Raw genomic sequence first — 21,608 nt, 5'->3', positions numbered from 1 at the left:
GGTCACACGCTCAGCGGTAGGGAGAGGTTAGTAAAGAGAGAAGGCCACACGCTCAGCGGTAGGGAGAGGTTAGTAAAGAGAGAAGGTCACACGCTCAGCGGTAGGGAGAGGTTAGTAAGAGAGATAAGGCCACACGCTCAGCGGTAGGGAGAGGTTAGTAAAGAGAGAAGGTCACACGCTCAGCGGTAGGGAGAGGTTAGTAAAGAGAGAAGGCCACACGCTCAGCGGTAGGGAGAGGTTAATAAAGAGAGAAGGCCACACGCTCAGCGGTAGGGAGAGGTTAGTAAAGAGAGAAGGTCACACGCTCAGCGGTAAGGAGAGGTTAGTAAAGAGAGAAGGCCACACGCTCAGCGGTAGGGAGAGGTTAGTAAAGAGAGAAGGCCACACGCTCAGCGGTAGGGAGAGGTTAGTAAAGAGATAAGGCCACACGCTCAGCGGTAGGGAGAGGTTAGTAAAGAGAGAAGGTCACACGCTCAGCGGTAGGGAGAGGTTAGTAAGAGAGAAGGCCACACGCTCAGCGGTAGGGAGAGGTTAGTAAAGAGAGAAGGCCACACGCTCAGCGGTAGGGAGAGGTTAGTAAAGAGAGAAGGCCACACGCTCAGCGGTAGGGAGAGGTTAGTAAAGAGAGAAGGTCACACGCTCAGCGGTAGGGAGAGGTTAGTAAGAGAGAGAAGGCCACACGCTCAGCGGTAGGGAGAGGTTAGTAAAGAGAGAAGGCCACACGCTCAGCGGTAGGGAGAGGTTAGTAAAGAGAGAAGGCCACACGCTCAGCGGTAGGGAGAGGTTAGTAAAGAGAGAAGGCCACACGCTCAGCGGTAGGGAGAGGTTAGTAAGAGAGAAGGTCACACGCTCAGCGGTAGGGAGAGGTTAGTAAAGAGAGAGAAGGTCACACGCTCAGCGGTAGGGAGAGGTTAGTAAAGAGAGAGAAGGTCACACGCTCAGCGGTAGGGAGAGGTTAGTAAAGAGAGAGAAGGTCACACGCTCATCGGTAGGGAGAGGTTAGTAAAGAGATAAGGTCACACGCTCAGCGGTAGGGAGAGGTTAGTAAAGAGAGAAGGCCACACGCTCAGCGGTAGGGAGAGGTTAGTAAAGAGAGAAGGCCACACGCTCAGCGGTAGGGAGAGGTTAGTAAAGAGAGAAGGCCACACGCTCAGCGGTAGGGAGAGGTTAGTAAAGAGAGAAGGCCACACGCTCAGCGGTAGGGAGAGGTTAGTAAGAGAGAAGGTCACACGCTCAGCGGTAGGGAGAGGTTAGTAAAGAGAGAGAAGGTCACACGCTCAGCGGTAGGGAGAGGTTAGTAAAGAGAGAGAAGGTCACACGCTCAGCGGTAGGGAGAGGTTAGTAAAGAGAGAGAAGGTCACACGCTCATCGGTAGGGAGAGGTTAGTAAAGAGATAAGGTCACACGCTCAGCGGTAGGGAGAGGTTAGTAAAGAGAGAAGGCCACACGCTCAGCGGTAGGGAGAGGTTAGTAAGAGAGATAAGGCCACACGCTCAGCGGTAGGGAGAGGTTAGTAAAGAGAGAAGGTCACACGCTCAGCGGTAGGGAGAGGTTAGTAAAGAGAGAAGGCCACACGCTCAGCGGTAGGGAGAGGTTAATAAAGAGAGAAGGCCACACGCTCAGCGGTAGGGAGAGGTTAGTAAAGAGAGAAGGTCACACGCTCAGCGGTAGGGAGAGGTTAGTAAAGAGAGAAGGCCACACGCTCAGCGGTAGGGAGAGGTTAGTAAAGAGAGAAGGTCACACGCTCAGCGGTAGGGAGAGGTTAGTAAGAGAGATAAGGCCACACGCTCAGCGGTAGGGAGAGGTTAGTAAAGAGAGAAGGTCACACGCTCAGCGGTAGGGAGAGGTTAGTAAAGAGAGAAGGCCACACGCTCAGCGGTAGGGAGAGGTTAATAAAGAGAGAAGGCCACACGCTCAGCGGTAGGGAGAGGTTAGTAAAGAGAGAAGGTCACACGCTCAGCGGTAAGGAGAGGTTAGTAAAGAGAGAAGGCCACACGCTCAGCGGTAGGGAGAGGTTAGTAAAGAGAGAAGGCCACACGCTCAGCGGTAGGGAGAGGTTAGTAAAGAGATAAGGCCACACGCTCAGCGGTAGGGAGAGGTTAGTAAAGAGAGAAGGTCACACGCTCAGCGGTAGGGAGAGGTTAGTAAGAGAGAAGGCCACACGCTCAGCGGTAGGGAGAGGTTAGTAAAGAGAGAAGGCCACACGCTCAGCGGTAGGGAGAGGTTAGTAAAGAGAGAAGGCCACACGCTCAGCGGTAGGGAGAGGTTAGTAAAGAGAGAAGGTCACACGCTCAGCGGTAGGGAGAGGTTAGTAAGAGAGAGAAGGCCACACGCTCAGCGGTAGGGAGAGGTTAGTAAAGAGAGAAGGCCACACGCTCAGCGGTAGGGAGAGGTTAGTAAAGAGAGAAGGCCACACGCTCAGCGGTAGGGAGAGGTTAGTAAAGAGAGAAGGCCACACGCTCAGCGGTAGGGAGAGGTTAGTAAGAGAGAAGGTCACACGCTCAGCGGTAGGGAGAGGTTAGTAAAGAGAGAGAAGGTCACACGCTCAGCGGTAGGGAGAGGTTAGTAAAGAGAGAGAAGGTCACACGCTCAGCGGTAGGGAGAGGTTAGTAAAGAGAGAGAAGGTCACACGCTCATCGGTAGGGAGAGGTTAGTAAAGAGATAAGGTCACACGCTCAGCGGTAGGGAGAGGTTAGTAAAGAGAGAAGGCCACACGCTCAGCGGTAGGGAGAGGTTAGTAAAGAGAGAGAAGGTCACACGCTCAGCGGTAGGGAGAGGTTAGTAAAGAGAGAGAAGGTCACACGCTCAGCGGTAGGGAGAGGTTAGTAAAGAGAGAGAAGGCCACACGCTCAGCGGTAGGGAGAGGTTAGTAAAGAGAGAGAAGGCCACACGCTCAGCGGTAGGGAGAGGTTAGTAAAGAGAGAGAAGGTCACACGCTCAGCGGTAGGGAGAGGTTAGTAAAGAGAGAGAAGGTCACACGCTCAGCGGTAGGGAGAGGTTAGTAAAGAGAGAGAAGGTCACACGCTCAGCGGTAGGGAGAGGTTAGTAAAGAGAGAAGGCCACACGCTCAGCGGTAGGGAGAGGTTAGTAAAGAGAGAAGGCCACACGCTCAGCGGTAGGGAGAGGTTAGTAAAGAGAGAGAAGGTCACACGCTCAGCGGTATGGAGAGGTTAGTAAAGAGAGAAGGTCACACGCTCAGCGGTAGGGAGAGGTTAGTAAAGAGAGAAGGCCACACGCTCAGCGGTAGGGAGAGGTTAGTAAAGAGAGAAGGCCACACGCTCAGCGGTAGGGAGAGGTTAGTAAAGAGAGAAGGCCACACGCTCAGCGGTAGGGAGAGGTTAATAAAGAGAGAAGGCCACACGCTCAGCGGTAGGGAGAGGTTAGTAAAGAGAGAAGGTCACACGCTCAGCGGTAGGGAGAGGTTAGTAAAGAGAGAAGGTCACACGCTCAGCGGTAGGGAGAGGTTAGTAAGAGAGAAGGCCACACGCTCAGCGGTAGGGAGAGGTTAGTAAAGAGAGAAGGCCACACGCTCAGCGGTAGGGAGAGGTTAGTAAAGAGAGAAGGCCACACGCTCAGCGGTAGGGAGAGGTTAGTAAAGAGAGAGAAGGTCACACGCTCAGCGGTAGGGAGAGGTTAGTAAAGAGAGAGAAGGTCACACGCTCAGCGGTAGGGAGAGGTTAGTAAAGAGAGAGAAGGCCACACGCTCAGCGGTAGGGAGAGGTTAGTAAAGAGAGAGAAGGTCACACGCTCAGCGGTAGGGAGAGGTTAGTAAAGAGAGAAGGCCACACGCTCAGCGGTAGGGAGAGATTAGTAAAGAGAGAAGGCCACACGCTCAGCGGTAGGGAGAGGTTAGTAAAGAGAGAGAAGGTCACACGCTCAGCGGTAGGGAGAGGTTAGTAAAGAGAGAGAAGGTCACACGCTCAGCGGTAGGGAGAGGTTAGTAAAGAGAGAAGGTCACACGCTCAGCGGTAGGGAGAGGTTAGTAAAGAGAGAGAAGGTCACACGCTCAGCGGCAGGGAGAGGTTAGTAAAGAGAGAAGGTCACACGCTCAGCGGTAGGGAGAGGTTAGTAAAGAGAGAAGGTCACACGCTCAGCGGTAGGGAGAGGTTAGTAAGAGAGAGAAGGCCACACGCTCAGCGGTAGGGAGAGGTTAGTAAAGAGAGAAGGCCACACGCTCAGCGGTAGGGAGAGGTTAGTAAAGAGAGAAGGTCACACGCTCAGCGGTAGGGAGAGGTTAGTAAAGAGAGAAGGCCACACGCTCAGCGGTAGGGAGAGGTTAGTAAGAGAGAGAAGGCCACACGCTCAGCGGTAGGGAGAGGTTAGTAAAGAGAGAAGGCCACACGCTCAGCGGTAGGGAGAGGTTAGTAAAGAGAGAAGGTCACACGCTCAGCGGTAGCGAGAGGTTAGTAAAGAGAGAGAAGGCCACACGCTCAGCGGTAGGGAGAGGTTAGTAAAGAGAGAAGGCCACACGCTCAGCGGTAGGGAGAGGTTAGTAAAGAGAGAGAAGGTCACACGCTCAGCGGTATGGAGAGGTTAGTAAAGAGAGAAGGTCACACGCTCAGCGGTAGGGAGAGGTTAGTAAAGAGCGAGAAGGTCACACGCTCAGCGGTAGGGAGAGGTTAGTAAAGAGAGAGAAGGTCACACGCTCAGCGGTAGGGAGAGGTTAGTAAAGAGAGAAGGTCACACGCTCAGCGGTAGGGAGAGGTTAGTAAAGAGAGAAGGCCACACGCTCAGCGGTAGGGAGAGGTTAGTAAAGAGAGAAGGCCACACGCTCAGCGGTAGGGAGAGGTTAATAAAGAGAGAAGGCCACACGCTCAGCGGTAGGGAGAGGTTAGTAAAGAGAGAAGGTCACACGCTCAGCGGTAGGGAGAGGTTAGTAAAGAGAGAAGGTCACACGCTCAGCGGTAGGGAGAGGTTAGTAAGAGAGAAGGCCACACGCTCAGCGGTAGGGAGAGGTTAGTAAAGAGAGAAGGCCACACGCTCAGCGGTAGGGAGAGGTTAGTAAAGAGAGAAGGCCACACGCTCAGCGGTAGGGAGAGGTTAGTAAAGAGAGAAGGTCACACGCTCAGCGGTAGGGAGAGGTTAGTAAGAGAGAGAAGGCCACACGCTCAGCGGTAGGGAGAGGTTAGTAAAGAGAGAAGGCCACACGCTCAGCGGTAGGGAGAGGTTAGTAAAGAGAGAAGGCCACACGCTCAGCGGTAGGGAGAGGTTAGTAAAGAGAGAAGGCCACACGCTCAGCGGTAGGGAGAGGTTAGTAAAGAGAGAGAAGGTCACACGCTCAGCGGTAGGGAGAGGTTAGTAAAGAGAGAGAAGGTCACACGCTCAGCGGTAGGGAGAGGTTAGTAAAGAGAGAGAAGGTCACACGCTCAGCGGTAGGGAGAGGTTAGTAAAGAGAGAGAAGGTCACACGCTCAGCGGTAGGGAGAGGTTAGTAAAGAGAGAGAAGGTCACACGCTCAGCGGTAGGGCGAGGTTAGTAAAGAGAGAAGGCCACACGCTCAGCGGTAGGGAGAGATTAGTAAAGAGAGAAGGCCACACGCTCAGCGGTAGGGAGAGGTTAGTAAAGAGAGAGAAGGTCACACGCTCAGCGGTAGGGAGAGGTTAGTAAAGAGAGAGAAGGTCACACGCTCAGCGGTAGGGAGAGGTTAGTAAAGAGAGAAGGTCACACGCTCAGCGGTAGGGAGAGGTTAGTAAAGAGAGAGAAGGTCACACGCTCAGCGGCAGGGAGAGGTTAGTAAAGAGAGAAGGTCACACGCTCAGCGGTAGGGAGAGGTTAGTAAAGAGAGAAGGTCACACGCTCAGCGGTAGGGAGAGGTTAGTAAGAGAGAGAAGGCCACACGCTCAGCGGTAGGGAGAGGTTAGTAAAGAGAGAAGGCCACACGCTCAGCGGTAGGGAGAGGTTAGTAAAGAGAGAAGGTCACACGCTCAGCGGTAGGGAGAGGTTAGTAAAGAGAGAAGGCCACACGCTCAGCGGTAGGGAGAGGTTAGTAAGAGAGAGAAGGCCACACGCTCAGCGGTAGGGAGAGGTTAGTAAAGAGAGAAGGCCACACGCTCAGCGGTAGGGAGAGGTTAGTAAAGAGAGAAGGTCACACGCTCAGCGGTAGCGAGAGGTTAGTAAAGAGAGAGAAGGCCACACGCTCAGCGGTAGGGAGAGGTTAGTAAAGAGAGAAGGCCACACGCTCAGCGGTAGGGAGAGGTTAGTAAGAGAGAGAAGGAGCAGCTGAACCCGATTCTCACACCTTCTTGTTGTTGTTGTCCTCAGACGCCTCGGAGATGTCTGTGGCGTCTGTAGCTTCTGTGGCCTCAGACATCTCTGTTGGATCCTCCTCCACCACCTGGACAATAGTCAATTATAAACGATAGTGAAATACACTGTACCATGGGGGTGACACACACATACATACATGTTCACTGTTCTATTTACGCTGGTAACCAGTTGATCATCGCAATAAGGCACCTTGGGGTTGGTGGTACATGGCCAATGTATCACGGTGAAGGGCTGTATCCAGGCACTCCACCTCGCGTCGTGCGTAAGAACAGCACTTAGCCGTGGCATATTATCTAATATACCGCTTCGGGCCTCATTGCTTAAACATACAGTGCCTTCAGAAAGGATTCACTTCCCTTGACTTTTTCCAGGTTTTGTTGTGTTACAGCCTGAATATAACATTTATTCCATTTAGATTTTGTATCACCCATCTACAGATAATACCCCATCATGTCAAAGTGGATAAAAAAAATAAATATATACATACAGTACAAATGTGGCTTGAATTCAAAATAAATCGCAGACAGTGCCACCAGCAAAGCACCCCCGCACCATCATGCCTCCTCTTCCATGCTTCACGGTGGGGCCCACAGATGCGGAGATAATCCGTTTTCCTACTCTGCGTCTCGAACTAAAAATCTCAAAAAGGACAGATTTCCACCGGTCTAATGTCCATTGTTTGTGTTTCTTGGCCCAAGCAAGTCTCTTCTTCTTATTGGTGTCCTTTACTAGTGGTTCCTTTGCAGCAATTCGACCATGAGGGCATGATTCACGCAGTCTCAGCTGAACAGTTGATGTTGAGATGTGTCTGTTACTTGAACTCTGTGAAGCATTTATTTGGGCTGCAATCTGAGGTGCAGTTAACTCGAATGAACTTATTCTCTACAGCAGAGGTAACTCTGGGTTTTCCTTTCCTGTGGAGGTCTTAATGAGAAATAGTTTCATCATAACGCTTGATGGTTTTTGCGACTGCACTTGATTGACCTGCTTTCATGTCTTAAAGTAAATGGACTGTCGTTTCTCTTTGCTTATTTGAAATGTTATTGCCATAATATGGACTTGGTCTTTTACCAAATAGGGCTATCTTCTGTATACCACCCCTACCTTGTCACAACACAACTGATTGGCTCAAACACATTAAGGAAATAAATTCCACAAATGAACTGTTAAGAAGGGACACCTGTTAATTGAAATGCATTCCAGGTGACTACCTCATGAAGCTGGTTGAGAGAATGCCAAGAGTGACAAAGCTGTCATCAAGGCAAAGGGTGGCTACTTTGAAGAACATCAAATAGAAAATATATTTTGATTTGTTTTACACTTTTTTGGTTACTACATTATTCCATATGTGTTATTTCATAGTTTTGATGTCTTCACTATTATTCTACAATGTAGAAAATAGTACAAATAAAGAAAAACCCTTGAATGAGTAGGTGTGTCCAAACTTTTGACTGGTACTGTATATCTTTTACGAATAATTGACATAGTGAAAAGAAGGAAGCCTGTACAGAATACAAATATTCCAAAACATCCTATTTGCAACAAGGCACTAAAGTAATACTGCAAAAAATGTGGCAAAGAAATGACATTTTTGTCCGGAATACAAAGAATTATGTTTGGGGCAAATCCAACACATCACTGAGTACCACACTTCATATTTTAAAGCATGGTGGTGGCTGCATCATGTTATGGGTATGCTTGTCATCTGCAAGGACTAGGGATTTTTGGGGGGATAAAAAGAAACAGAATGGAGCTAAGCACATGCAAAACCTGGTTCAGTTTGCTTTCCACCAGACACTGGAAGACAAATCCACCTTCCAGCAGGACAATAACCTATATTGCTTGGCCAAATACACTACCGTTCAAAAGTTTGGGTCACTTCAAAATGTCCTTGTTTTCCATGAAAACATACATGAAGTGAGTTGCAAAATGAATAGGAAATATAGTCAAGATGTTGGCAAGGTTATAAATAATGAGTTTGAATTGAAATAATAATTGTGTCCTTCAAACTTTGCTTTCGTCAAAGAATCCTCCATTTGTATCAATTACAGCCTTGCAGACCTTTGGCATTTTAGTTGTCAATTTGTTGAGGTAATCTGAAGAGATTTCACCCCCATGCTTCCTGAAGCACCTCCCACAAATTGATTTGGCTTGATGGGTACTTCTTACGTACCATACGGTCAAGCTGCTCCCACAACAGCTCAATAGGGTTGAGATCCGGTGACTGTGCTGGCCACTCCATTATAGACAGAATACCAGCTGACTGCATCTTCCCTAAATAGTTATTGCATAGTTTGGAGCTGTGCTTTGGGTCATTGTCCTGTTGTAGGAGAAAATTGCCTCCAATTAAGCGCCGTCCACAGGGTATGGCATGGCGTTACAAAATGGAGTGATAGCCTTCCTTCTTCAAGATCACCTTTTACCCTGTACAAATCTCCCACTTTATCACCACCAAAGCACCCCCAGACCATCACATTGCCTCCACCATGCTTGACAGATCTTCTCAGCATCTGAAAAGCATCTTTTCATTTTTTCTGCGTCTCACAAATGTTCTGTGATCCGAACACCCCAAAATTAGATTCGTCCAATATACCTCTGTACAGTGTCTGTGTTCTTTTGCCCATCTTAATCTTTTCTTTTTATTGGCCAGTCTGAGATATGTCTTTTTTTTTGCAACTCTGCCTAGAACGCCAGCATCCCGGAGTCGCCTCTTCACTGTTGACATTGAGACTGGTGTTTTGCAGGTACTATTTAATGAAGCTCCTAGTTGAGGACTTGTGAGGCATCTGTTTCTCAAACTAGACACTCTAAAGTACTTGTCCTCTTGCTCAGTTGTGCACCAGCGTCTCCCACTCCTCTTTCTATTCTCGTTAGAGCCTGCGAAGGGAGTAGTACACAGCGTTGTCGAGATCTTCAGTTTCTTGACAATTTCTCGCATGGATTAGCCTTCATTTCTCAGAACAAGAATAGACTGACGAGTTTCAGAAGAAAGTTTTGTTTCTGGCCATTTTGAGCCTGTAATCGAACCCACAAATGCTGATGCTCCAGATACTCAACTAGTCTAAAGAAGGCCAGTCTTATTGCTTCTTTAATCAGAACAACAGTTTTCAGCTGTGCTAACATAATTGCAAAAGGGTTTTCTAATGATCAATTAGCCTTTTAAAATGATAAACATGGATTAGCTAACACAACGTGCCATTGGAACACAGGAGTGATGGTTGATGATAACGGGCCTCTGTACTCCTATGTAGATATTCCATAAAAATTAGTTTCCAGCTACAATAGTCATTTAGAACATTGACAATGTCTACACTGTATTTCTGATCAATTTGCTGTTATTTTAAATGGACAAAAAAGTCGCTTTTCTTTCAAAAACAAGGACATTTCTAAGTGACCCCAAACTTTTGAACGGTAGTGTACAAACTGGAGTTGCTTACCAAGATGCCATTGAATGTTCCTGAGTGGCCTAGTTACAGTTTCACTTAAATTGGCTTGAAAATCTATAGCAAGACTTGAAAATGGCTGTCTAGCAATGATCAACAACCAACTTGACAGAGCTTGACGAATGTAAACAAGAAAAATGGGCAAATATTGTACAATCCAGGTTTGCAAAGTTCTTAAGATAATTACCCAGAAAGACTGACAGCTGTATTCGCTGCCAAAGGTGATTCTAACATGTATTGACTCAGGGGGTTGAATACTTATTGAATCAATATATTAGTGCTTTATTTGCCATGAATAAAATAAAATGTTCTTCCACTTTGACATTACAGAGTATTTTGTGTAGATTGCTGACGAACAATTACAATTAAATCCACTTTGTAACAACAGAAAGTGGAAAAGTCAAGGGCTGTGATTACTTCAGGTAGGCAAACTACTGTAGTTTATTTGGTCTGTAGTACATCAACATGACGTCTACATAATGTATCTCTGTCACCACCTGAACACACGACTGAACACAGACTCTTTTTGGGTCATAGGTTAAAAGTCTTAACCTAAAAAAAACAAATTCCGTTCACAAAATGTCTACCTTTTTGATGCTGTTGTCCCTCTCCTTCCCCTCTCCGTCTTTGTTCACACTCACGCTGACGCCGACGCTGACGCTGTCACTGATACTGACACTGGTGCTGAGGCTGTTCTCTTCACTAGGCTCCTCTGATGCAGACGTCTTCAAGTCAGGAATCACATCCTTCACATCACCTAGAGCTACAGATACAGGAACACATTTACATTTTACATTTAAGTCATTTAGCAGACGCTCTTATCCAGAGCGACTTACAAATTGGAAAGTTCATACATATTCATCCTGGTCCCCCCGTGGGGAATGAACCCACAACCCTGGCGTTGCAAGCGCCATGCTCTACCAACTGAGCCACACGGGACCACACTGTTACCCTCCAACACACACCGTTCAAAACAGCCCCCCCCCCCCCCCACCTTGAGGCGGAAACATTTTAGTTGCCCCCCTCTGGGTGGCGGAGAGAAAAATGTGAAGCTTAAAAGTGAATGTCCTGCAATTCTACACATTCTGCCATGACTTATGCCACGTTGATATAATATCTGAATGGGGGTAGCCTGGAGGTCAGGGCCACTGGGTTCGTGCCTCGCGTGCCTGGTCAGTAATTCAACCATGATTACTACAAGGTTTAGATAGCTGGCAAGACTGGAAAAAAATGTGCTTACAATTTATAAAATGTTAGCTGACGTGGGCTAATTGAGTGACTGTCGGTGACTGACATAACATGAGAAATGCTGATGATGCACGAACACATTTCAAAATTCCACGCCGTGTATTCCGCTATCCTAACCAACGGTAAGTTGAGACCCCCGTTGACTTCCTAAGCGGCAGCGTATGTCGCCTATGACCTACACTCTTAGAAAAGAAGGGTACTAAAAATGGTTCTTCAGCTGTCTCCATAGGAAAACTATTTTTGGTTCCAGGTAGAACCCTTTTGGGTTCCATGTAAAACCCTCTGCGGAAAGGGTTCTATACAAAACCCGAAAGGTTTCTACCTGGAACCAAAAGGATTCTACCTGGAACCAAAAAGGGTTCTTCAAAGGGTTCTCCTATGGGGACAGATAGATAGCTCCTTTTTTCTAAGAGTGTAGCACTGGTCACAAAGACACACACCTACTCCAGTCAACCGATTCAAATTGCCTGAATATCTCAGCATCCAAAGTGACCACACACCAGCACAAAAAGGAGAACAGGCGTACACGCCTGGAGAACAGGCATACACAAACGTAAATATGGGCACATCTGCACACACACACACTCACCGTTCTCCACATCTTCCTCGGTCTCTGCTCCTAGTAAGATGGCTGGTGTGTTGGTCTCTCCTGCCTCCATGTGCTTCTTAAAAGACTCTAACTGCTCTGCAGAACACACACACACACACACGCAACAACACAAGTCAGCATAGTGTAAGTCAATCAGAAAACAACATGCAGAATGACTCAGAACAGGCAGGTCGAGCAGTAGCAACATCTGTGTGAAACTAAGGGATATAAAATGAATCTTTGCATGAAGTTAACGGTCATGTGAAAGACAAGACTGTCGCTGTCAACGTACTCTGTTCCACCTCGGGTTTCAAGCGTTTGTTTTTGATGAGGATTTTGCGTTTGAGATCGTTGGGAGAAGGCAAGGGACGACCCGCTTCAACCTGGCAACAACAGCAAACATTACGTTTTGAAAAATAAAATGACTCAAGACATTTGCAGTAGATGGTTCATTGTCTGTAGCATGGAAATATTACATCCACATTCTTTACCATGTCCAGTCATCCTCAACTGTCAGACACGGTACAGATACAGACACTGTAGATAAGAAACAGACAGGTATAGATATATAGTGTGCTAGAAGGTGGACTCACAGGGAATCCCTCAAGAGGATGCCTCAGTAGGTATTCTCCAAAGATCTCCTCACAATAACGAGCCATCTTATACTGCTGGGGTTTACTGAAACACACAGGATTGTTGTTGTTGCCTTTAAATCAAATGTAATAACAGTTTCATGTCATTTCGATCAGATGTACAGGAATAAATAATAACTTTATGTGTCACAATGGTCCAAATGATTCTGGATCATTGTGAAATCCTAAAGCACGTGATCAAACATTTGCCTCAAGACATTTCCATTGACACTTGAGTCCCTTAGCAGACGCTCTTATCCAGAGCGACTTACAGTTTAGTGCGTTCGTCTTAAGAGAGCTAGCTAGGTGAGACAACCACATGTCACAGTAAGTCAATATTCCCCACGGTGTAGTTATCAGCAAAGGCTGTGCTAGTAAGAGAGTGTGAGAGTTAGTGTGAGAGTTAGCTCCCTCCTTTCCATCTCGCACGGGAATAAATAATAACATTGTCATGTACGAAGTTGTCAAAGATGATTCCGGATCATTGTGAAGCCCTACCTGCAGTGGTTTTCAAATGACAGGATCACGGGATACTCAGACGTCACAAAGGCAGTTTCCCTGATGGCTGAGATCACATCCTATATGAAGGGGGGGGGGGGGGGGGGGGGGGGCAACAACATGGGGATTGATGTTAAAAATCACCCTGGATCCATTATTGATCATTCTCCTTAAGTCTCTCTGGATGTGAGTGTCTGATCAATAACTACAGTGTAACTCCCAGTGGAGCTGCAGGTTGCAATCAGATGCAGTATCAATCGATCCACACAAGAGGGCAGACTTGCCATACGTAATGAATTCAACGTCCTGACTAATCATCTTCATTCTTTGAGTGAGTGAGTGAGTGAGTGAGTCAGTGAGTGAGTGAGTGTGTGAGTGTGCGTGTGCATGTGCATGCATGTACCTTGAAGAGGATGTCAGTACACATGGCCTTGCCGTGAGTGATGTGAGTGAGTGAGTGAGTGAGTGTGTGAGTGAGTGAGTGTGTGAGTGAGAGTGTGAGTGAGAGTGTGAGTGTGCATGCATGTACCTTGAAGAGGATGTCAGTACACATGGCCTTGCCGTGAGTGATGTGAGTGAGTGAGTGAGTGTGTGTGTGAGTGTGAGTGTGCGTGTGCATGCATGTACCTTGAAGAGGATGTCAGTACACATGGCCTTGCCGTGAGTGATGATAGGCTCCTGGTCTTCTCCTTTCCCATCCCAGCAGTCCAGCTCTACACACCTGACAAATACAAAAAGAGTTAACACACTTTATATAAAACACACAAACACACATCCCTCCCCCCCCCATCCACACCCCTCTCCACCCCTACCTGCAGCCGGAGAGCAGCACCTGTCTGTACATCTCCACGGAGGACTTCCCTCCGAACTGCCTCCCGTTCAGGTAGGTGTTGTGGGACGAGGCAATGAAGTAGTGGGCCAGCGGCTGCTCCATGTCCTGGTACAGCTCCAGACAGTCCAGGAACACCGGGGCATTCTCATCTGACATCAGGTACCTGCAGAAGCCATCGCTGGACATACGGCCTGGGGGAGAGGAGGAGGAGGAGCAGAGGGGGGGGGGGGGGGGGGGTCTAAGAGAGTGTGTTTAACATACACTCTTCGACTTGGTTGTTTGAGAGTTGAGGAAAAACTAACATGTGCGTACATTAGTATGAGGGCGGTGTGCTCTTTTGTTATTCACCAGAAGAGGGCAGCAGTGCTCTTCCCTCTCCCACTCTCTCTCTCTCCATCCATCCCACTCTCTCACCTTTCTTCTTGAGGTCGGGGTCTCTCTCGTACTTCTCGATGATCTGCATGGCGCGTTTCGGGTCGTAGAAGGGGAACAGGATCTCATTTAGCCGCGGGTCGCGCTGGTTCTGGAGAACGCAATGATACAGAAGACCGTCTCACTCACCAGCACACAGACACACGTCACTGCACACTAAGAACATTGGGACCCATTCCTAACTTGAGAAATGTGCGTGTAGCTCGAGCTTCTGCGCAGATCTCCCATGAATACTAATGCCTGACTTCGGCAAAACTTTGCAGAAACGTGTTTATGGTTTTAAGCTACTTTCGAGAAACTTTATGCGCACAAGTCATGTGACCAACCGAGTTGAACCCGGTGTCTTCTGTGTGCCACGAAACTATTTTATCCCGCTGATCTAATTAGCTCGTGAAGCTAACGCCAGTTTTCAGGTCTTACGCAAGGGTTAAGCTACACATCATGCGAGGGTTGCTTTAACGAACCACCTCTGTTCAATTTCTCAGGTTGGGATCGGGGACCATTATGACAAGAGACAGCAATTAAAACACAAACACACACAGCTGACGCTTACAAACAAATGCGGGTCGACACCTTACACTGACACAGTGACAATGGATATAGTATTATCCGGTACAGACACATCATTCATTTGTGGGTGTTGAAATGAAAACCAAAAAGCCAGTTACTGGTATAGAGCTACTGCAATGAGGTGGGGGAGAAGAGGTGTGTGTGTGTGCTCGTCAGAAGTAGGGAGCTAACGTGTGTGGTCTTACAGGAAGAGAGACACGACAACACCACTGGCCACTAAAGCAGGAGGGAACACATTTTTCAGAGCTTTTGTACTACTGGGGAAGATAGCAGTGGAAGCAGGTAAGTTTTTCAGCCAAAGCAGAGACAACTAGCAGACAGACAGACAAACAGGCAGCAAGAAACAGGCAAGATGGCCGAACAGGGAGCCCCTCCCTCCCCAGGTCGCCAGGGTTACACAACCAGTCACAAGTATGCGGGGGTGGGGGGAAATAGGTTGGGGATGGGGGGGGGGGGGGGGGTGCAGCTTAGAGAGTCAGGATGAAGTTATCCCTAGACAATGATTTAAGGTCAGTTTTGCATTGTTATCCCACCAAATGTTAACTGATCCTAGATCTGTGCCTAAGGGCAACTTCTACCCTATGCCAGGTGAGAGGGGAGGGGTCAAGCAGTCACACAGTGAAGTTAATGAATGATAAAAAGCTTACTTCATTCAGAAAGCTGACTAACTGGTCTACGTTTAAAAAATCACTTTTGTCCCCATTGCTGCAAAGGAATTCATTAGAAAGACAAAATGTTAGGTTTCTTAAAACCCTCTCAGTCAGTCAGTAACTAGAAAGCAGAAAAATATATATATTTAAAGGGTAAAAATAGAGCACTGTCATGTTACACTTTCATAAGAACATTCTAGAACATGTTTAACATCACCACTGGTCAAACATTTAAAAAACGTTGAGTTAGTTTAAAAGAAACGTGTTAATGTGTCCCTGATGAAGCAGATTAGGTTGTCCGGGGGTTATTAGTAGAGCAGCTGCAGGCTGTCTAAGAAATTTGATCTTTCAACAAACCACCAACATACAGGGCATTCAGGAAGTATCCAGAGCACTTGACTTTTCCCACATTTTGTTACGTTACAGCCTTGTTCTAAAATGGAGGGGCAAATAAAGAATCCTCATTACTCTACACACAATATCACACAATGACAAAGCAAATACTTTTTTTTTTTTGCAAATGTATAAAAAAAATATATATATATCACATTCAGACCCTTTACTCAGTACTTTGTTGAAGCACCGTTGTCAGCGATTACAGCCTCGAGTCTTCTTGGGTAAGACGCTACAAGCTTGACACACCCTGTATTTGGGTATTTTCTCCCATTCTTCTCTGCAGATCCTCTCAAGCTCTGTCAGGTTGGATGGGGAGTGTCGCTGCACAGTTATTTTCAGGTCTCTCCAGAGATGTTCGATTGGGTTCTGGCTGGACAACTCCAAGGACATTCAGAGACTTGTCCCAAAGCCACTCCTGCATTGTCCTGGCTGTGTGCTTAGGGTCATTGTCCTGTTGGAAGGTGAACCTTCGTCCCAGTCTAAGGTCCTGAGTGCTCTGGAGCAGGTTTTCATCAAGGATCTCGCTGTACTTTGCTCTGTTAAATCTTTCACTTGATCCTGACTAGTCTCCCAGTCCCTGCCGCTGAAAAACATCCCCACAGTATGATGCTGCCACCACCATGCTTCACCGTAGGGATGGTGCTAGGTTTCCTCCAGACGTGACGCTTGGCATTCAGGCCAAAGACTTCGATCTTGGTTTCATCAGACCAGAGAATCTTGTCTCTCATGGTCTGAGAGTGCCTTAAGTGCCTTTGGGCAAACTCCAACTGGGCTGTCATGTGCCTTTTACTGAGGAGTGGCTTCCGTCCGGCCACTCTACCATAAAGGCCTGATTGCTGGAGTGCTGCTGAGATGGTTATCCATCTGGAAGGTTCTCTCATCTCCACAGTGGAACTCTGGAGCTCTGTCAGAGTGACCATCGGGTTCTTGGTCACTGCTCTGACATGCACTGTCAACTGTGGGAGCTTATATAGACAGGTGTGTGCTTTTCCAAATCATGTCCAATCAACTGAACTATCCACAGGTGGACTCCAATCAAGTCGTAGAAACATCTCAAGGAGGATCAATGGAAACAGGATGCACCTGAGCTCAATTTCGAGTCTCGCAAGGGGTCTGAATATTTAATAATCCCCCCAAAAACTATTGTTGCTTTGTCATTATGGGGTATTGTGATGTCATTATGGGGTATTGTGATGTCATTATGGGGTATTGTGTGTAGATTGACGAGGAGATTTTTTTTTTTTTAATCCATTTTAGAATAAGGCTGTAACGTAAACAACATCTCAAAAAAGGGAAGGGGTCTGAATACTTTCAGAATGCCCTGTAGAACAACACTCTCTCTCTCCTGTCATTCACACAAACAGTATATATACACTACAGTTATCAACCCAAATTGTTACTAAATACCTCTTTCACTACAAGAATCACTGTTGGAACCATGCTGGAAAAACACATAGCAATAAAATGCTACTTAGATGTTGTACTGTAAACGCCTGACCAGTGAGCAAAACTGATTACTGAACTATACGTTGACAAGATGTCTTCTCAACCAGTGTAAGACCTTGTCACTCCTACCCTTACTGTACACTCAGATGTGACTAGAATTTATGGCGCAGCTAGCTTCCTAGAGTAGCGCCAGGTTAGATCATTGAGAGGGGAGAGAACAGCAGAAGAGGCCTGGGGAGTGGAGTTCGTGACCACTCACATTTTCTTGAAGAGTTCCTCGATGTCAGTACGAGGGCAGATCTTCTGAGTCAGGGCATAGAAGATGTCAAAGGGGAACGCTGAGTGTTCGATCTCATCGTTCTGAGGGAAAGAACGGGCATGATACATGTTACACCAGGGGAAGAATATAGTAACACACGGTGTACACAACAGTGTTCTGCGCCATCATTCTGAAGACGGAAGGTAGAGCCGACGACAGAGTTACAATAAAAGGTACCGGGCACAACATTCACTTTACCTTTCCACTAGGCAGTCCCAGCTCCTTCAGAGCCTGAAAGATTCCTTTCTCCGTTTTCCCAGACGCAAACGTCCGTGTGATGCTGAAACAGAGCGAGTCGGCTGTCGTCACAACGTCCATTGGATGAACTCAAATGAGTGATAAATGTTATTGCCAACTGAAGTGTCTCTTACGTTCTCACTGGGATCTTGCCGTTCACATTGGTCAGAAAGCACATCCTCATCCAACTAAAAAAAAAAAGAAGAGGAGAGACAACACATATTGAGGTGTGTGTTTTGGGGTTTTCTATCGTAAAACAAGGAGAATTCAGGCAAGTGGGGGCATTTAGCCGGTCCCTACAAGGAAAAAAGCTATCTTAGGCTTAGGGGTTAGGTTTAGTGTTACAATTAGCGTTAGGTTTTAGGAGATAGGGTTAGGGGTTAAGGGTTCGAGTTAGGTTTAGGGGTTAAGGGAAATAGGCTTTTGAATGGGTGTCTACTCACTGTTTCTTGAGGCAGGTCATAGGACAGACGTTATTGGCTCTGAAATTGTGGATCACTGACCTCAAACCCTCCGTCCACTTCTGCAAACAAACACAGAAACATAGGCGTTCACACGTACATACACTATATGTCCAAAAGTATGTGGACACCCCTTCAAATTAGGGGATTCGGCCATTTCATCCACACCCGTTGCTCACAGGTGCATAAAATAGAGCACACAGCCATGCAATCTCCATAGCCAAACAATGGCAGCAGAATGGCCTTACTGAAGAGCTCAGTGACTTTCAACATGGCTGAATGGAAGCAAGTCCCCGCAGCAATGTTCCAACATCTAGTGGAAAGCCATCCCAGAAGAGCGGAGGCTGTTATAGCAGCAAAGGGGGGACCAACTCCATATTAATATCCCTGATTTTGGAATGAAATGTTCGACGAGCAGGTGTCCACATACTTTTGGTCATGTAGTGAACTTACAAAATAGGGGTGTTGTTAAGTTTAAGGTTAAGGTTAGGAGTTAGGGTTTATGGTTAAGGTTAGGGAAAATAGGATTTTGAATGGGAATCAATTGTTGGTCCCCAAAAAGTCTTCACAAGTATAGTAAAACATAGTTGTGTGTTTCTGTGTGTGAGTGTGTGGTGTGTGTATGTCTGGGCATGTGTGTATGTGTGTGTGTGTTCAGCCCCGATGTTCTTGAAAGCAATACTCTGTGGTTAATGTTAGCTGTATTTTCATTAAGACCCTTCTGTTTAAAGAAAACAGAAAAAACTTTCAGGGACACAGAACAGCCTAGACATTGACAAAGACTGCATGCTTACAAGTGTATTTTCCACAACCAATTAGCCTAAATCCATTTGTTTTGATCAAAGAGTATTCAATAGCTTTTTGTCTGTTGGAAATAATTGTTCTCTTGAGGCAACTAACTAACAAACTAAATTCTAAAGGCATTGTTACAGTATCCCTCCCAGATAAGAAACAACATTCAAGGCTAAATAACACGCTTTAGATACAGCTACAAACCTGGAGGGTAATAAACATTCAAGTACGAAATATTTAATGTTGTTGAACGTACAGGTATTTGCCAAAATAAAACAAACACTTAGGTAAACGAGTGTAGAATCTTGTAGAATCTATGCCAAGGCACATTGAAGCTGTTCAGGCAGCTTGCGGTGGCCCAATGCCTTATTAAGACATTATATTGGTGTTTCCTTTATTTTGGCAGTTACCTGTAGCTGTACCTGGTCTAAGATACGAAGGGCAATGAGCACTAAGCAGTAGGCTCTAATTCACCAACTACCCTCAGCTTTCACTGCTCCAGCCCTTGAAACTCAGTCAATAGTGTATTAACGGTGGTGGGAACAATGGAACAAGTGACTAACTCTCCTCTGTTCTGTTACCTTGGCCACTTCAAGTACCACTGCCCTTAGTCACGCTAGGCCAAACAATGGCAGCAGAATGGCCTTACTGAAGAGCTCAGTGACTTTCAACATGGCTGAATGGAAGCAAGTCCCCGCAGCAATGATCCAACATCTAGTGGAAAGCCTTCCCAGAAGAGTGGAGGCTGTAATAGCAGCAAATGGGGGACCAACTCCATATTAATATCCCTGATTTTGGAATGAAACGTTTGACGAGCAGGTGTCCGCATACTTTTGGCCATGTAGCGAACTTACACAATACACACACACGCATACGGCCTTCTCCGGACGTTTATTCACTCACAGCGTATCCGTTTCACTGTGTCTATGCGTGTGTGCTCTCTCCTCACTCACAGTGTTTGTTTAATTTCCTCTCTCTGTTTAATTTGAAAGCAGCCACGACCAAACAGCAGATGCAGATGTATGCGCACAGCTATCCTGCCTGTGTGTGTGTGTGTGTGTGTGTGTGTGTAAACAGCGTTGATTTCGGCTCTCCCTCGCCTCTCTCTCTCTCTCTTCCTCTCTAGAACACATCTTATCCGGCTTCGATCTCTTTCAACGGACACATTACCCTTAATACGTGAGGCAGCATGCCGTTTGTCTCTGGGCTACGTGTGTGTGCGCGCGTGTGTGTGTTGTTCACAGACTATGCTGATGTGATCAACTGTGTCAGCTCTTCAAGTCTGCTGCAACTAACCTGCTGAGAGTGTGAGATGGTGTGTTCGTGTGTCTGTATACGAGAGAGCAAGAGAACAAGGTAGCATGAATGAGCGTGTGTTTGTGTGTGTGTGTGTGTGTGTGTGTGTGACCTTCAAGCTCAGCTGGTGATGGCACCTCTAGGTAGTCTATTATCATTCATTTGGCATTCCGCATTCCGTCTTCTACAGTGTAAACCCCCCCCCCCCCTCGCTCTCTCTCGCTCCGTCTATTATATATGTCGTATCAGGAATCCAACTAGAACAACTACATCAAACAATTCATCGTCATCTGTTCGCTGATACATCGGCGGTTCATTTCTTCAGTAATCAGACAATAAAAGGGGTCTTCTGCTCCCAGCTGCCTGAGAACTCCAATCTTCCCATTTCTTCAAACACTCCTCTAAAGCATCCTGGCTGGCTAGCCACAGTCTTCAATGTCACCACCAGAGTGCAATGTTCAACATGATGACCCCTGTACGGGCTAGCTGGGAGAGCGAGAGAGAGAGCGAGAGGGACAGAGAGATACCCTGGCTGCGTGATGGCATTACCCTAGCACTGTCTGGATTCACTACCACCGTGTGAAAAAATTGGGGTTGACTAGGTCTGTTAGAGTTGAGTAACGTTACATTCATGTTGCAATAGTGTTGCATGAACCCTGTGCCGGTTTTAATGTTGCGCATTGACCCTAGCTGTGTCATTCCCGGTCGATCGGATCAGTCGCAGCGTGTAATGAGGTATGGATGTCGTATGAACGTTGTAATAATGTTGTCATAACGTGATAATAACGTTGCGTATTTACCCTAGCTGTGTCTGGGCTGTCAGCCACCATGTACATGAAGGAGAGGTTGACGAGGTCGGTCCCGCTACAGACACAGATGACACATCCCTCCAGCTCCTCCTCTTTCTTCCCCGCCGCCTCGAACGAAGACAGAATCTTAGGGTCCTAGAGAGAGGAGAGAGAGAGTGAGAGTGAGAGTGAGAGAGAGAGAGAGAGAGAGATACAGTTGAAGTCGGAAGTTTACAGACACCTTAGCCAAATACATATAAACTCAGTTTTTCACAATTCCTGACATTTAATCCTCGTACAATTCCCTGTCTTAGGTCAGTTAGGATCACCACTTTATTTTAAGAATGTGAAATGTCAGAATAATAGCAGAGAGAATGATTTATTTCAGCTTTTATTTCTTTCATTGCATTCCCAGTGGGTCAGAAGCTTACATACACTCAATTAGTATTTGGTAGCATTGCATTTAAATTGTTGAACTTGGGTCAAACATTTCGGGTAGCCTTCCACAAGCTTCCCACAATAAGCTGGGCGAATTTTGGCCCATTCCTCCTGACAGAGCTGGTGTAACTGAGTCAGGTTTGTAGGCCTCCTTGCTCGCCCATGCTTTTTCAGTTCTGCCCACAAATTTTCTATGGGATTGAGGTCAGGGCTTTGTGATGGCCACTCCAATACCTTGACTTTGTTGTCCTTAAGCCATTTTGCCACAACTTTTGG

General features: G+C 46.8%; 1 protein-coding gene across 5 annotated transcripts in view; it reads right to left on the bottom strand.

The window, feature by feature from the left end:
* Nucleotides 1-21,608, bottom strand: part of LOC129817200 (1-phosphatidylinositol 4,5-bisphosphate phosphodiesterase beta-4-like) — a 147,499-nt gene that overhangs the window by 25,158 nt on the left and 100,733 nt on the right. For 4 of the 5 annotated variants that reach the window (XM_055872205.1, XM_055872204.1, XM_055872207.1 and 1 more), the window contains 15 exons: nucleotides 20,907-21,050; nucleotides 18,001-18,080; nucleotides 17,692-17,745; nucleotides 17,519-17,600; nucleotides 17,261-17,361; nucleotides 15,157-15,214; nucleotides 13,922-14,030; nucleotides 13,488-13,698; nucleotides 13,303-13,396; nucleotides 12,676-12,755; nucleotides 12,139-12,223; nucleotides 11,838-11,928; nucleotides 11,546-11,641; nucleotides 10,296-10,471; nucleotides 6,237-6,332 (listed from right to left, as the gene is read on the bottom strand). In XM_055872205.1, coding sequence (XP_055728180.1) covers nucleotides 6,237-6,332; nucleotides 10,296-10,471; nucleotides 11,546-11,641; nucleotides 11,838-11,928; nucleotides 12,139-12,223; nucleotides 12,676-12,755; nucleotides 13,303-13,396; nucleotides 13,488-13,698; nucleotides 13,922-14,030; nucleotides 15,157-15,214; nucleotides 17,261-17,361; nucleotides 17,519-17,600; nucleotides 17,692-17,745; nucleotides 18,001-18,080; nucleotides 20,907-21,050 — 1,557 coding nt within the window. Of the gene's footprint in view, nucleotides 1-6,236; nucleotides 6,333-10,295; nucleotides 10,472-11,545; nucleotides 11,642-11,837; nucleotides 11,929-12,138; nucleotides 12,224-12,675; nucleotides 12,756-13,302; nucleotides 13,397-13,487; nucleotides 13,699-13,921; nucleotides 14,031-15,156; nucleotides 15,215-17,260; nucleotides 17,362-17,518; nucleotides 17,601-17,691; nucleotides 17,746-18,000; nucleotides 18,081-20,791; nucleotides 20,798-20,906; nucleotides 21,051-21,608 lie in introns of those variants that run through there. The other variant, XM_055872208.1, reaches the window with a different exon arrangement.

Source organism: Salvelinus fontinalis, chromosome 20, assembly GCF_029448725.1.
Source record: "Salvelinus fontinalis isolate EN_2023a chromosome 20, ASM2944872v1, whole genome shotgun sequence".
Lineage (NCBI taxonomy): Eukaryota > Metazoa > Chordata > Actinopteri > Salmoniformes > Salmonidae > Salvelinus > Salvelinus fontinalis.
Note: the sequence above shows the minus strand (reverse complement) of the source record. Positions and strands in the feature narration are given on the sequence as shown.